The sequence below is a fragment of the Vombatus ursinus genome, unplaced genomic scaffold, assembly GCF_900497805.2.
Source record: "Vombatus ursinus unplaced genomic scaffold, bare-nosed wombat genome assembly UNPS02006779.1, whole genome shotgun sequence".
Classification (NCBI taxonomy): domain Eukaryota; kingdom Metazoa; phylum Chordata; class Mammalia; order Diprotodontia; family Vombatidae; genus Vombatus; species Vombatus ursinus.
In genome coordinates, this window is record NW_020946557.1 from 24,600,945 (window position 1) to 24,615,730 (window position 14,786).

General features: G+C 35.2%; 1 protein-coding gene and 1 pseudogene across 2 annotated transcripts in view; one reads left to right on the forward strand and one right to left on the reverse strand.

The window, feature by feature from the left end:
• The window catches only part of ENPP1 (ectonucleotide pyrophosphatase/phosphodiesterase 1), a 107,717-nt gene that overhangs the window by 54,348 nt on the left and 38,583 nt on the right, over positions 1-14,786 (forward strand). For both annotated transcript variants that reach the window (XM_027848597.1, XM_027848598.1), the window contains exons 7-12: positions 816-895; positions 5,201-5,320; positions 6,120-6,229; positions 10,427-10,492; positions 10,820-10,892; positions 13,984-14,092. In XM_027848597.1, the coding sequence (XP_027704398.1) occupies positions 816-895; positions 5,201-5,320; positions 6,120-6,229; positions 10,427-10,492; positions 10,820-10,892; positions 13,984-14,092 (558 nt within the window). The remainder of the gene's footprint in view (positions 1-815; positions 896-5,200; positions 5,321-6,119; positions 6,230-10,426; positions 10,493-10,819; positions 10,893-13,983; positions 14,093-14,786) is intronic.
• LOC114033158 lies at positions 11,615-12,090 on the reverse strand (annotated as a pseudogene).

A 14,786-nucleotide genomic window follows, 5' to 3' on the forward strand; every position in this document is an offset into this window, starting at 1 on the left:
GGCCCAAGTTCACACAGATGGCAGAATGACAGAGCTGTGATTCAAACACAGATTTTCTGATTTCACATTGAGTCTTATCCCATAGCTTCACACTAGCCTTCTCCTACACATTTATTAAATAAAATAAAACACATCGCATCTATTTATTTTTAAATATTAATAAATTCATCTAAAGACTTTTATTGCTTATAAATTGATAAATATTTTAAATTTAAAAATGAAATTTGGTATGCATTTTTGTATCATGTTTAATGTTTGTTGATTAATGTGGAATTAATTGCTTAGCTTTCTTTCATTATTTGTACTTCAGTTATCAAGGAGTTTGTCTATGTGCGTTCTACTTCAATTAATGGAATTTGCAAGTTCTTTATGCATTGGTAGATTTTCATCAAGAGTTGCTGAGGAAAAAAAAAAGAAATTATCATTTGTTGTTTAATCTCCTAGTATTAAGTCTTTGCAAATTTAGACTGATCCTTGTACATAGTATGGTGCATTTTGTCTTTGAGAATATTAGAAGCTTTTCTAACTTGTTAGGACTTGGCAGAACTCAATGTTCCACTGTAGTATGTGGAAAAGCTGTAGTGGCTTCCAAGGTATGATCAAATGTTGTAGAACTTTAGTGTTGGATTTCTACGTACATTAGAATTACATTAGAATGATTTATGCAATTTTATTTGACATCTTTTTAAAACCCAAGACCAATTTCATTATTCCTGTGATAGTTGCTGATATTAATGTTCCATCTATTTCTAAAAGAAGCTAAGCTGGTGATAAAACTTATATAGTAATTAATGATAATCTTTTTTTGCCTTTAGAAAATTGTGGAACATATACTACAAATTTGAGACCAGTATATCCAACAAAAACCTTTCCCAATCACTACAGCCTTGTCACGGTAAGTAAGCTATATATTTTCTTTTCTGTTTTCACTGAGCAACAGTGAAGATATAATGTTACTGGGAGTTTTTATTTGGAGTTTTATTTTTTTAATGAGGTGACTTGTGAATTCTTATTATGTTTACTTTACCTTCTATTTCTAAGAGATCTGGGCATTCTTTTATGGTTTCTTGAAATAGGATGTCTAGGATCATTTTGTTTTTGGTCATGGCTTTTAGGTAGTGCAATGATTCTTAAATTATCTCTCTCTGATCTCTTTTCCGGGTCAGTTGTTTGGATATGAACTATTTTCTGCTTTTTAAAAATTTCTTCAGTCTTTTGACATTGTATTAATATTTCTTATTGTCTCATAGAGCCATTAGCTTCTGTTTGGTGCATTCTAATTTTCAAGAAACCTATTGCTTGGTTGAGGTTTTGTACCTCTTGTGCCAGATTGTTAATTTACTTTCCAATTTCTTTTCCCCATAGTTCTGATTTCTTTCCTCCAAACACAATCATGTCCTTTCTAATTCTTTTCTTTAGTACCTACATTTCATTTATAAAATCATTTTAGCTTTAAAAGAAATCTTGCTCCAAGTCTTCTAGGCATTCTAGTTGAACTTGTGCTCAAGCTGTAATTTTATCTTTGTGTCTGTGGTTGTAAATATTTTAGAGTTATTCTCTTCTTCTGGGTTTGTGTATTAAGTATATGTTAGACTAAAATATCTCTTTGTGATGGGATTATTTTTTCCTTATTCTTTCAGCTTTAATTCCTTACTTTGGCCAGGCCCTCTGTATTTCTTGAAGGAAACTATGGGATGTGCTTGGTCCTGTTTTGTGTCCTGTTGGCTTGTGCTGCTGCTTTCGTGAGGGTACTGGGTATTGCTTTATTCCAGAATTTCAGGGACAGTTTGGTCTGGGGATCTGTTAGCTTTCAGTGCGCCCAAAGCAGTCTGATCCAAGTTGAAGTCTGAGCATTGCCCTCCTTATCTGAGCTTTGAAAGTTTCTGACTTGGCTTTGAGGATACTGCTGCTGGATTTAGCCACTGTGAATCAACTGGAAAACCCTGCAAGTTCCCCTTTGGCTAGAGCTTCCTGCCATGATTATTCTATGACAGGCTTCAGTTTGGGTTGGGGATTGGATCTGAGACCCTCCTCTGTTCTTGGAGTTAGAGCTACCTAGCTTCTGCATGCTTATGTACTTACCCCTTCCTCAGTACACAGCTCAGAGCTTGGCTAAGCACAGGTCCCTACCTCAGTTTGCATTGCACCTTTGACTGGCACTAGTCATATGACCAGTAAGTGATAGAGCTGCCATTTATCTTCTGTTCCTGCTCTGTGCATAACATCATGCCCTTCTCTGCTAGATCTGGAATGTTTTCTTGCCCCTGATACATAACCACTGGCAGGTCCAAGTTCAGTCCCAGCCCAACACTTTGCTACTTTCCCTCCTCTTTGCCTATCTTCCTATTCTGACCTGGGCTGCAAAAATGATTCTTTGTAATTTTTCTAGGGTTTCTTTTTTTTTTTATTAAGACTCACACTGGTGCATTTTCTAGATCTTTGTGGAACAGTTGTTGGGGGAAAGCTTGGGTGTAATATTTGCTCCTACTACACCATCTTGGCTGACCTCACTATAACGTAAGATTTAATTCAGAGTTTTTAGATTTTAAAAATTAAAACTTTTACCCAGTATGTAGTTAAAATATTATTTTAAAAAAGTTTTATTGATGCCTTTGTTTTCATATCAAAAGATTACTGAATACCTGAATGTCTTTCTTCTCCCATATACAGTGAACATTCCTCTGTACTCAATGGGAAAAAAAATAAGTAAAACCAATGAACTCATCAGGTGTTTCTAGAAGTATATATCATATTCCACACCCAAAATGCCCCATGTCTTCAACAAAAAGAGACGATCATTTTTTTTCCTCATCTCTCTATTGGGCTAAGGAAGGTCATTGTAACTACAAAGCATTTAAGTGGGTTTTTTGTTGTTGTTGTTGTTGTTATCTTGGAGGTTGTTTTGGTCTTTGGTCTTTATATTTACATTGCTGTGTACTTTGTCCTCCTGGTTTTACTTTACTCTGCCTCAGTCACTACAAATCTTCCCATTTTTATCTAAGTACTTCATGTTTGCTGTTTCATATGCTGCAATTAATATTCCAGGAAATTCACATATCATATTTTGTTTAGACATACAGTGGCCATACAGTCCAGTACTTTGCTGCCACACACACACACACACACACACACACACACACACACACACACACGCACACACACACACACACGCACACACACACACACAAATACTGCTGGGAATGTATAGAACCTTTCATTTTTTCCTTATTCTCCTTGGCGCATGTTGCCTAGAAATGGCATCTGTGTTGTCTAGAAGTGTCCTGAATCTTGTAGCTATTTTTTTGTATATATAAACAAAATTATTTTCTAGAATGGTTGAATCAATTTACAGTTTCATTAGCATTATACTAGTGTTTCTTCCCATAGTCTCTCCAAAATCTACTTTTTCTGTTTTTACCATTTACTGGCTCTTGGTCATATATTTTTATTAATTGGCAATATATATTGGATATTCAGCATTTATCAGAAATATTTCATATGAAAATTTTTTTCTCCAACTGACATTTCCCCCTCTTTGCTATGTTGATTTTGTTTGTACAAAATCTTTTCAATTTTATGTAACTGAAATTCAAGAACCAGAAGGAAACGATGGAAAGATATTCCTCTTATAATGACTTCAAAGTACATAAAATACACAAGCATTGACCTACTAAGACTAACTCAAGATCTGCAGAAATTCAACTATAAAACATTCTATAGATGTAAAGGAGGACTTAAATGATTGGCTATATAGCAATTGTTAATGGTTGTGCCATAGTAATATAAAAATAGTGATTATATTACCTAAATGAAATTATAAATTTAGTGCTACGTCAATAAAACTATGAATGGGTGACTTTATAGAGCTAGATTAAATGATAACTATTCATTTGAAGGAACAGGAAGTCTAGAATCTCAAGGGAAAAAACATCAGGAGTGAATGAAATAGTTCTTTTGAACATATTGTCCTATAAACTGGTAATCATTAAAACTATATAGTTCTGGTAAAAAAAAAAGGAGAAAAGCAAATCAATGGAATAGCAAATCTCAGGAAAAGTAAAATATTTTCTCAATGTTTGATAATTTCAAGAACATAAACTACCTGGGGAGAGGAATTTCTTGTTTGTTAAGAAATTATGGGAAAATTTGGAAAGTAGTTTAAGAAAAAAGATATGTTTAAACCAGTATCCTGCACAATATATAAGAATTTCCAAATGGATATTTAAATATAAAATGTTACATCATAATAAAATTGGAAGAAAATGAAGGAAGATACCTTTACAGCTATTGCAAGGCAGGGTGGGTGGAATTCTTAACCAAAAAATGGATAGATATCACAAAGGATTAGTTTCATTTTTCATCAAGCATACTTCATTTGACCAACTTTATTTTCCCAAACTCACGTGTGCTCCTCTGGTCTTTGTAACTGACTTACTTTGTGAATCTGAGCAAATGATTTTACCTGATAACAGAGTTATAATCCTATTATGATTTGGGACAAAATTTTCTATCTTAATGTGATTCAAGGAGGAACTGAATTTCACTGCAAAGTACAAAGCCTAGGAATTTCTTTTGGCCCAGTTTTGTGCAAGCTTTTTTTTGCACATTAGTCAAATTAGCTTATTCTAATAACTCTACAGATTAGATTTTATTGGGAATGCATTCCATTGCAATGTGAAATAATTTAGGATCTTTTCCTCGTAGCAATTTAGGTATTTTGCTTCTCTAAACTTCATATCTTTCAATCTGACATCTGTCTGTCATTTCTGACTTCTTTTATTGTCTATTTATAGTCACAAATACCAAATAATCCATCGAAGTAAGTTTTATTTTGGCAAAACTTGTCCTTTTGTTGTTATGGTTCATAGAATTATATATCTAGATGTGAAAGGTACCTCAGAGACAGTGTAGTCTAATCCCCTCATTTTACAGATGAGAAAAGTGAAGCTCAGATCAGTATTAGAGACAGAATTTGAATCCAGGTCCTCTGATTGCAGAACCAGGACTCTTTCTACTGTACCAAAAATGCCTACCTTAAATCATGTGTTCTTTAACAGATACAGTTACCGGCTGACTACTGATACCAGGATGATAATTTTAGTTTAGTTTTTTTTTCTTTGCTGTGGTGGTGGTGGAGGAGGAGGAAATATATTCAATACTCATACTGTTTGTATTACATTGATTTAAATATTCTTTTTAGGGTCTGTATCCTGAATCCCATGGAATCGTTGACAACAAAATGTATGACCCCAAAATGAATGCTTTCTTTGCACTTAAAAATAAAGAGAAATTCAACCCAGAGTGGTATAAAGGAGAACCTGTGAGTCCTTTGTTTAATCTTCCGAAAACATTTCTTTTAAAACCCTTACTTACTTCATTCAGAGTCAAATGTCAGATTCCCTGGAGTTTAAACAACCTACTTCCTGGTGAAAATGAAGATGATGTTTCAGTAGGTTTTTCTGGAATGGTTGGATGCTTCTTGGTGGCGGCTGGTTATACTGGCCTACTTCCTCCTCATACCAGCAGCACATATCTGTGAGACTGGGCTGGGGAATAGTTTTCCTCCATGCAAAGTTTTCCTCCATCCAAAGGCTCATCACAGGATGTCTGCCCTAAAAATTTAGGGGTACCTTTTAATTGCAATTCAAATGTGCTATTCTTTTCATGGATGAAAATTAAAAAAAAAATCTTGTCACAGCAATTATAAAGTTTCCATTTAGACAGCTTTTCATTCCAAAAGGAACTCTGTACTATGATATTACTTGAGCCAAGGAATAAGTTAACCAATAGGATCAGAGAATATGTAAGCTTCTGAGAGTAATACATTTCTTTCTGGAAAAAAAATATTAATTGAGTATACAACTCTAGATTTGGCAGGACTCATTACGAGATTTTTGAAGTTAATTTTTTTTTTATCTCCAATTATTTTCATTGCTCTGTGCTGTTATTCAAAGAACTACATAATCCTTTTAAAAGGTAATGTTTTCTAGTAGATGGAACTTGTTACATTTAAAAAATAAAACATTTTACAGTACTACGTTAATGTATTGATGCTGATGAAATCTCTTAACTGTTAAATGCTTATATAATTTCCTGATTCTTCTTAATTATCTCCTCAGATTTGGCTTACAACTAAGTATCAAGGTCTTAAGTCTGGAACATTTTTTTGGCCTGGATCAGATGTGAAAATTAATGGAATTCTTCCAGATATCTATCAAATGTATAATGGGTATGTTTGCATGGATTTTTTTTTTTTTTTACTAAGGTCATAGGATCATATATTTGGAACTAGAAGACAGCTTAGAGACCATCCAGTCCAGCTTCCATATGGCGCAGGTGAGGAAAATGAATCAGGTTCATTGACCTACCCAGGGTCACACAACCAGAAAGTGTCCAAGATAAGATATGAAACCAAATTTTCCTGACTCCAGGTCTAGTGTCCTATCTACTACTCAATGCTACCTCTCAGCACAGTGTAATGAAAAGAGTACGGGACTTAGGGTCAGGAGATCCGGGTTCAAATACTACCTTTGGCACTCATTAGCTGTGTGATCATGAGCACAATCTCCTTAAGCTCTCTGAGGTTCAGTTGTCCCATAAATGAAAGAGATATAATAATACAGGTATTACCTACTGTGTGAAATTATTTCAAGGAAAATACTTTGTAAACTTTAAAGAGCTATGTAATTGTGAGTTGTTATTAGGAGCATGTGGAAGACCACTTTACAAATGGTATCTTATATCCTTTGTAGAGCCTTAAATTCTAACATCTCAGTTCGAAAGGGTGGAAGAGAGTTAAGAAAATAGGAAATCTATCTTAAAGAAAATATAAATGGCAGCAGGACATGAACTTGGAATTTTTTTTTTTACCTTCTAATTATAGTGTCTGAGAAGCACTGGTGGGTGTGATGTCCTATTGACATTCTACCATGCTGAGGTCTTTGGGCAGGGATAAAAGAGTATAGGACACCAGAGAGTAAGAAATAAAGTATGACTGTCCTCTTCTGGAGATATGGAGATGATTTGTTAGGAAAAGAAAGGTGAAGTGTCTGGAAAAATATGATAGGAAATGTCAGTGTTTACCCTGGCCTCTCAGTACTTCACCTTCAACTCCCATGTCCTCTATTTCCATTATATCAGTGACCAAGGGGAGTAGTCATAGTTCAATCTTATAATCACTCGGAATCAACCTCCAACTTCTTGAATTCTGAAGTTCCTTTCTCTGATCAAAATCTTTTCCTCTTCCAATTCTTTGTCCTTTGTCCTAATGCCTTTCTATCGATTAATCCTTCCTGGTTTTCTGAGTTTGTCACTCATTCTGCTTTTACTTCTGTACTCTTAAAATCAACCATTTCAATAACTCACTGTTTTCCATTCTTAACACCTCAACGCCTTCCTCTTCCATTCTCAAAATCTTCAACCCTGGGTCACCTCCAACATCTGCTTTCTCCATGAGCTACTGAGTGCTCCTGGAGGAAGTCATGAATTCAAGCTAACTGGATCCTTTATAAATTCATGCTAAGAGGAACCCTTGCCACTGTGCTGCAGATTTTTATTCAATTCCAATTGCCTATCATAATCTTTACGGCAAGTGTTATTGACCTACCCCTTTGTGCTTAAGTCTTTATTCCATCCACATCTCTATCCTCATTCACACCACCACTACTCTTATTACTTCTCACCTGGGATATTATGATAATTTCTTAACTGGTCTTCTTGCTTCAGGTTTCTCCTTTTTCTAAATGATTGTTCACCTGACTGCCCACATAATCCTCCTAATGAAAAGGTTTAACAATGCATCTGTTCTGATTCCCCATTGCCTGTGGGATAAAATAGAAATGTTTTAGCCAGAAACATTTAAGGTGATCCATAATCTTGTTCCAGACTACATTTCCAGCCTCATTCCCCACTATTCTACTTTTTTTGTATTCTGTTACAGCCAAACTGGTCTGACACCATCCTTCTCTCTTTTGATTCATGTATTTATTCAGGTGTTCCCTTGTGCTTGGATTGTAGTGCAACACTCACTCTGGAGTCAGAAGACTTAGATTAAAATCCTATTCCTGACACTATCTGTGACTTTGGGCAAGTCATTTAGTCTCTTTGGGCCTCAGTTTACTTGACTGTGGAGTGAGGGAATTGGACTAGATGGCTTCCGGCAAACCTTCTAGCTCTATCATTCTCCTTTACATCTTCACCTATTAAAACCCTCTACTTCACGGGCCAGCCTAGGTCCCTCTTGTTGTTCAGTCATTTTTCAGTCATGTCCAACTCTTTGTGATCCCATTTGGGGTTTTCTTGGTAAAGATACTGGAGTGGTGTATCATTTCCTTCTTCATTTCATTTTACAAGTTCACAAGCAAGCAGGGTTAAGTGACTTATCCAGGTTCACACAGCTAGTAAGTGTCTGAGGCCAGATTTGAACCCAGGAAGATAAGTCTTCCTGACTCCAGGGCAGGCACTCTAACCACCATGTAACCTAGCTGCCCCAGCTTAGGTGCTACCTCTGCCTTAAAGTCTTTTCTGATCCATTGACCTGAAAGTCATTCCTTGCTCCTAAAATTATTGCAGCATTTTATATGGTTTTTTCTTTTGCCCTTACAACATTCTATCTATATCATATTTATTTGCGTACAGGCCTTCTGTCTCCATTCTCCTTTCCTCAACCCTGTTGCCTTAGACTATTGCTGTTGTAACAAAGATAGATTAACCAATAGGATCAAGTTGTCTGTTGCTGGAGGGCAAGCCTCTCTGTGTTTTCCACCTTTGTATGTTCCAAACCTAAGCCAAAGTAGGCACTCAATAAATGTTTTATGAATTAAAATAGAAAAAAGTATTTGAAAGTTAGCCAAGTTTGCTGGCAGGAAGTTAGACGAGAGTCTTGGTTGTTATTTGAATGAAAAGGTTAAAGTAATTAAGAGAATTGCCTGAAAATCATTGATTTTTAAACCATTGTTATTAAGTGTGAGAACCTTATTAGAGAAGCTTGCTTTTGATACTAAGATTTCATGATCTGGAGCAAGAGTTCTTAACTAGAGTGTATTAATTTGTTTTAAAAATATTTTGATAATTTAATTTTAACATGTAGTTTCCTTTATAATTCCACATATTTTTATTTTATGCTTTTAAAAGCATTATTCTGAAAAGAGGTCTATAGGTTTTGCCAGACTGCTAAAGGGTTCCATGATACAAAAAAAGAGAAAGAGAGAAAGAGATCACACTCATAAGTTATAACTGGAACATTAGTGTTTATCTTAGCATTTCACAAATAAGACTTTTAGAAGGATTGTAGAGGTTAAACAACTTGTCTTTGTTCCCATAGCTAGCAAGTAAAGTAATTAGGGCAAGAGTCCAGGTCTCTAGACTTTAGTCCATTAAGTCTTTCTTAAGATTTTTTTCAGGAAGTTCAATTCTAATGAGAACTTTAAAATAAATTTATTCATTGTTCTCTAGAAAATGCACAAGATAAAATGAGTTACTGTCTCATGACTAAATAAATTGTTTGGGAAGAAAGAAAGACATATAATGAAGCCCTAATCCAGAAATAAATACTGTTAAAATGCTTCTCTGTTACTCTACTAGTATTCTTCTGGGTGTATATAAGAGTTTTTCCTTGGCTCCTCTGAGCTCAGGAATTATGCATTCCCTTAATCTGGTGAATATAGTCAATTAAGAGAACCCATTTATGGTAAAACAATAGTGTTGCATGTTTTATGGAATTGCTGGGATGTTACAATGCATAATGTTGTTTCCAAAGTATTATTGGAAGCTGTTTGACATAGTATCTATGGATCCAGCCTTGGAGAAGGGGAGACTTGGATTCAAATCTTGACCCTGACAAATACAATCTGTGTGATGGTGGACAAATCATCTAACCTCTCAATATCTTTTGAATCTCTCTAAGCCTTTTTACAAATGAGTTACCAATCTACATTAGATGAAATTAGAGTTCCAGACAAAAAAAAAGGTGGTTTCTACAACTTTTACAAATATGAATATTTAGTCTCAAATGTGGTACATAGTACAGAGAAAAACTACCTACCTTCTTTTATGACAACAAAATAGTTGGCTTCTTTGAAGTATAGTAATACCTACCTCTGAGAGTTATTGTGAAGCTCAAATGAGATAATATTTGTAAAGTGTTTAGCAAAGTGCCTGGCACATAGTAGGTATAATATGATTGCTAATTTTTAAAATTATTATTTACCAAAGAAAACTGTGGTTTTTAGGCTAAACACTTGGTGCTTTTCTCTGCTTCCTTTCTCTGCTTCTTTTCAGCAAGGACACACAGCATTTAGCCCAGTGCCTGGTATATAATAGCTGCTTAGTAAATATCTGTTTATTGACTGACTGACTTACATCAGCCCTTGTCACAGATATTTTCTTTTAATTTGTCTTTTGTCTTACTTATTTTTTTTTTTTTCAGTTCTATCCCATTTGAAGAAAGAGTTTTGGCTGTTCTTCAGTGGCTAAAACTTCCTGAAGATGAAAGGTATGTAGGTGCAGAATTGATATTCTATGTTCTCTCTTGTCTTATTATCTTATAGAAGTTAGCTATGTAACTTAATTAAAAAGAACAACTTTTCATAATCTTAATTGGTTTGCTATACTTGCTAATGTGGCCTTGACTAATCTATTGGATTAATCATTTCAAATGCCTTTTCAAGGCATCCAACATAAAATTTCTTTCTCAACAGTTTAAATAATACCTCTGTGATATGAAATGGATTTTATTTGATATCTATTGTTGAATTAATCTTTTCTACTCTATGTTTCAATGTGTTCATAAAATATTACATTTTGATACTGTTTGATTTAGACCACACTTTTACACTCTGTATTTAGAAGAACCAGATTCTTCAGGTCATTCATTTGGACCCGTCAGCAGTGAAGTAAGTACCTTTTCATTGGTAACTTTATAGAACAAGGTAACCTAAGTGAAGCTGAATTTTAAGTGGGTTCCTGACAGTCTGTAGGACTTCAGGGACAAAGTGAATGAAGGATGAGAGAAACTGTACTGAACCAAGTCTTTGAACTTCTTAGAGGAACAATATCCAGGATGACTACAGTCTTTAGGAGAGTGGTTTGCTTCTATGTAGTTTCCTTATTTCCTGGGCTGCTTCTTAAAATTGATGGCAATACAAAAACTTAATCAACATTGTCCAGGATCCTGGGTTCAATATCAGTCTTAAAACTAAATTCTTACCAGTCAAGGGTTTGTAATGATGATGATGCATTTATGTGGCACTTTAAGGTTTGCAAAGCACTGTACATATGTTACATCATTATATCCTCACAATAATCCTGGGTTTTGAATGTTATTTTTATCCCTATTTGTACAGATAAGGAAACAGAGACATATAGAGGTTATTTGACTTGCACAGTGTCACAGAGCTAGTAAGCGTCTGAGGCAAGGTTTGAACGTATGCCTTCCTTGACTCTAGGTCCAACATCATTTCTTCTGTACCACCCAGCAGACTGTCAAGATGCCAGATCTCTGTGATTTCATAGGAGGAGGTGGGCAGTGACAAAGGAAGCTCTTTCTTACTCTCTTTGGATAGTTTCCTGTTTTTTCTCTTTTCTTTTCTTTTTTTTTGTTTTCATTTCACTTTTATTTGCATTCTAATGTCATATTTACTCCCATGCCATAAGCTTTTGTTTCTTCAGTTTCTTCTTGGATATCTTTTTCTTTTGAGCAACCTCCTCTTCTGGTTTAGGAACAATTTGTTCCTTTTCAGTAAGTATTATCTCAATATGGCAAGGAGAACTCATGTATGGGTTGATTCGACCCTAAGCCCTGTAAGTACCCTGTCACATTTTGGGAGCCTTGTTAACCTGGATATGTTCAATGACAAGAAAATCCACATTCAAACCCTTTAGTTCTGTGTTACTCTCTGCATTTTTAAGCATATGCAGCAAGAATTCAGCACTCTTTTTGGGCCAACGATCCTGTATTCAACCCCACTGCTTAGCCTAGGCACACCTGCCAACTGCACCATTATATCGCCAGAAGGGAACACATTGTTTCTTCAATGTGACATCTTTCAAATACTTGGTAGCTTTTCGGATATGCATACCCTTGATAGCTTGGGTTGTTTCACAGGTATTCTTGAAGTGGACCCTGAGATTTGAATCCCTTGACTTACATGATTTTGTGGGGTCCTCTGGATCAAGAGAGTACCTCACTGTTTTAAATGATTACCTAGAACGGGTCAAGGGAAGAGAAGTTTCCTGTTTTTTAAAGACTACCTTAATTATCAGAATGTTATGAAGAGTTGGAGGGTTGGGAGTTAGGTCAAAAGTGCTCCTAAATCTTGACAGAATTTACTTTGACAACTAGACATGTAGAAAATGAATATAGCCTATGAAATAACAGTTGGGGACAACACTGCTTCTATACCATATATTAGCAAAAATCTGTGTGTACTGTCACTCTTTTTACAAATGCAAGAGGCTCTTGAACACACTTGTATCAGTTATCACTCTTCACGTGGAAGCCCAGCAGGAACTACAAGGAAAGGATATTTGAGTTTCATATCTTTTTTTGTTTAAATATACTTATTTAATTCTTAGCTTGCTTGCTTCTGGCTTTTATTATGTCCCTTCTCTTCCCATGTAGGCAGGTAGGTTTGAATTAGACAGCAAGCAAATTTTAAGTAAAGTTATGTACATATGATAGCACAACACAAACATGTTTCAGGGAAAACTATAGTCAGATGGCGGTTTTATCAAATAACCAATCAACTTGCTTATGCTAGCAGAGCCAAATAGACTAACTCTGTTTTTTAAAAAAAGTTATTGGTTGTTTTGATGACAGATATAGAAGCTGTGAAGCATAGTGCAAAGAGCATTGGATTTTGAGTCAGAGGATCTGGGTTCTAATCCTAGCCCTATTGCTTATTAGCTGTTTGATGTGGAAAGGTCACCTTTCTCCACTTCAGTGTCTTCATATGAAAGCAAGGATTAGCTGATTCCCCTACCAAGTCTAAATCCTGTTATCCTATTTTGTTCAGTCAAATATTTAGCCTGAGCTTGAGTGGTGATATTCTTCACTCTTCAGAAGGGACCTTGAGAATCTATGTAGGGAGGGATGGCTTCATTGTCTTTGGTGTTTTCAGTACTTGCAACACTTGGGATAAGCTCATCTTTCAAATAATTAAAATCTAAAAGCATTTCATAGCCCAGTATGAATGATCTATTTCTATCTTTTCAGAGAATCTACTTTCCTGATTCATCTTTGGAGTTCTTGGTTTATCCATTTTTGAGCCTGTCTCTCAAATTTAATTTATTTGCAAACAATAAGATAATTTAAATTTTCAGAAAAATTTAAACTTGATTTGTGTTGGTTTAACAAAATGTTAATTTACGTTGCCTGTGTATCTTTGAATGAATGAGAGAGGTCATAATGATAAAGACTGTTAGCTCACTTCTAGAATAGTAAAATATAGATAAAGTAAAAGTAAGAAAGATAGATAATAATAAAAAAATAGATAAAGATTAAGCTAATTTGACATATTACCTAAGTATAAAGCTGAACATGAATACTGATGGGGTGTTTTCTGTGTGGAGAGTTGGAGTTCACTAGACACACAATACAAACTCAGTTGCAATGCGTCATTTAGCTGTTAGAGTAATACCATGGTCAGTTTTTGTTAAGCTCATCAATCTGAGTTGAGTCATAGTTTGAATCAGAGGTATTCCGTGAGTATTTGCCAAGCAGAGGTCTTGGGGAGGGGTTTGTCAGATTGGTCATAGTTGTTTCAAAATCTTAAGATGATTAAGCCATTTCAGTGCTCAGTTATTATTTCCTGCTTTCAATGACCCCCCTGATTCCTGAGCCTCAAATGAATGTTTTATATAGTATAGCTATGTACTTCAATATGCTTTTCCTTAAAAATATAAATGGATTTACAGAAAAGAAAATATTTGGAGCCAAAATTCAACCGCAAGTTTGTTCCACTTGAAATTTCTTCTCTTTCCTAGGTCATCAAGGCATTACAGAGAGTTGACAACATTGTTGGCATGTTAATGGATGGTCTTAAAACAATGAACTTACACAGATGCATAAACCTTATTCTTGTGTCAGATCATGGTAATTTAAATTCATGTCAGTTTCAATTCATATCAGGGGTGCCAAGAGATTAGTTAAATTGACTCTGATTTCCCTTACATTTTCCAATTCATTTCATGTAATTTCCTTCTTATACTGGAATCTCATGCTGGTACTCAGGGGAAATTAAGGGGAAAAATAATATGCGGTGACATGTGCTAATCAGAAGAAAATTTAAAACCCAACTACTAAAGTGAGGTAAAGGATAGAATAATTGTTGATTAATTTGGGGTGGAGGCAGCCACCAATCTAAGTCATTAAAAGAAAATTTAAAGTTTATTTTCCCCCTAAATTATGCAGCTTGGTGTTTCAGACCATTCTATTTTCATGAAGCTTTTCCATCTCTCTTTTGTTGAAGCAGATACCAGGTAGACTATTATTAGAGCTGGCCTTAGCATATTTCAACTTCTAAAATATTGTTCTGTTTTTGATTGTGAGCTGCTGTTTACTATGTTAATGACGTAGTGTTGGGAAAATGGGAGAAGTGTGCAGGTGGGGAATTGAAAGGCATTTCTAGAGGCAGCTAAGTGACGCAGTGGATAGAGCACCGGTCCTGGAGTCTGCAGGACCTGAGTTCAAATCTGGCCTCAGACACTTGACACATACTAGCTGTGTGGTCACTTAACCCCATTGCCTAGGGGGGAAAAAGTATTTCTGAGAAGTAGAAATGATTATG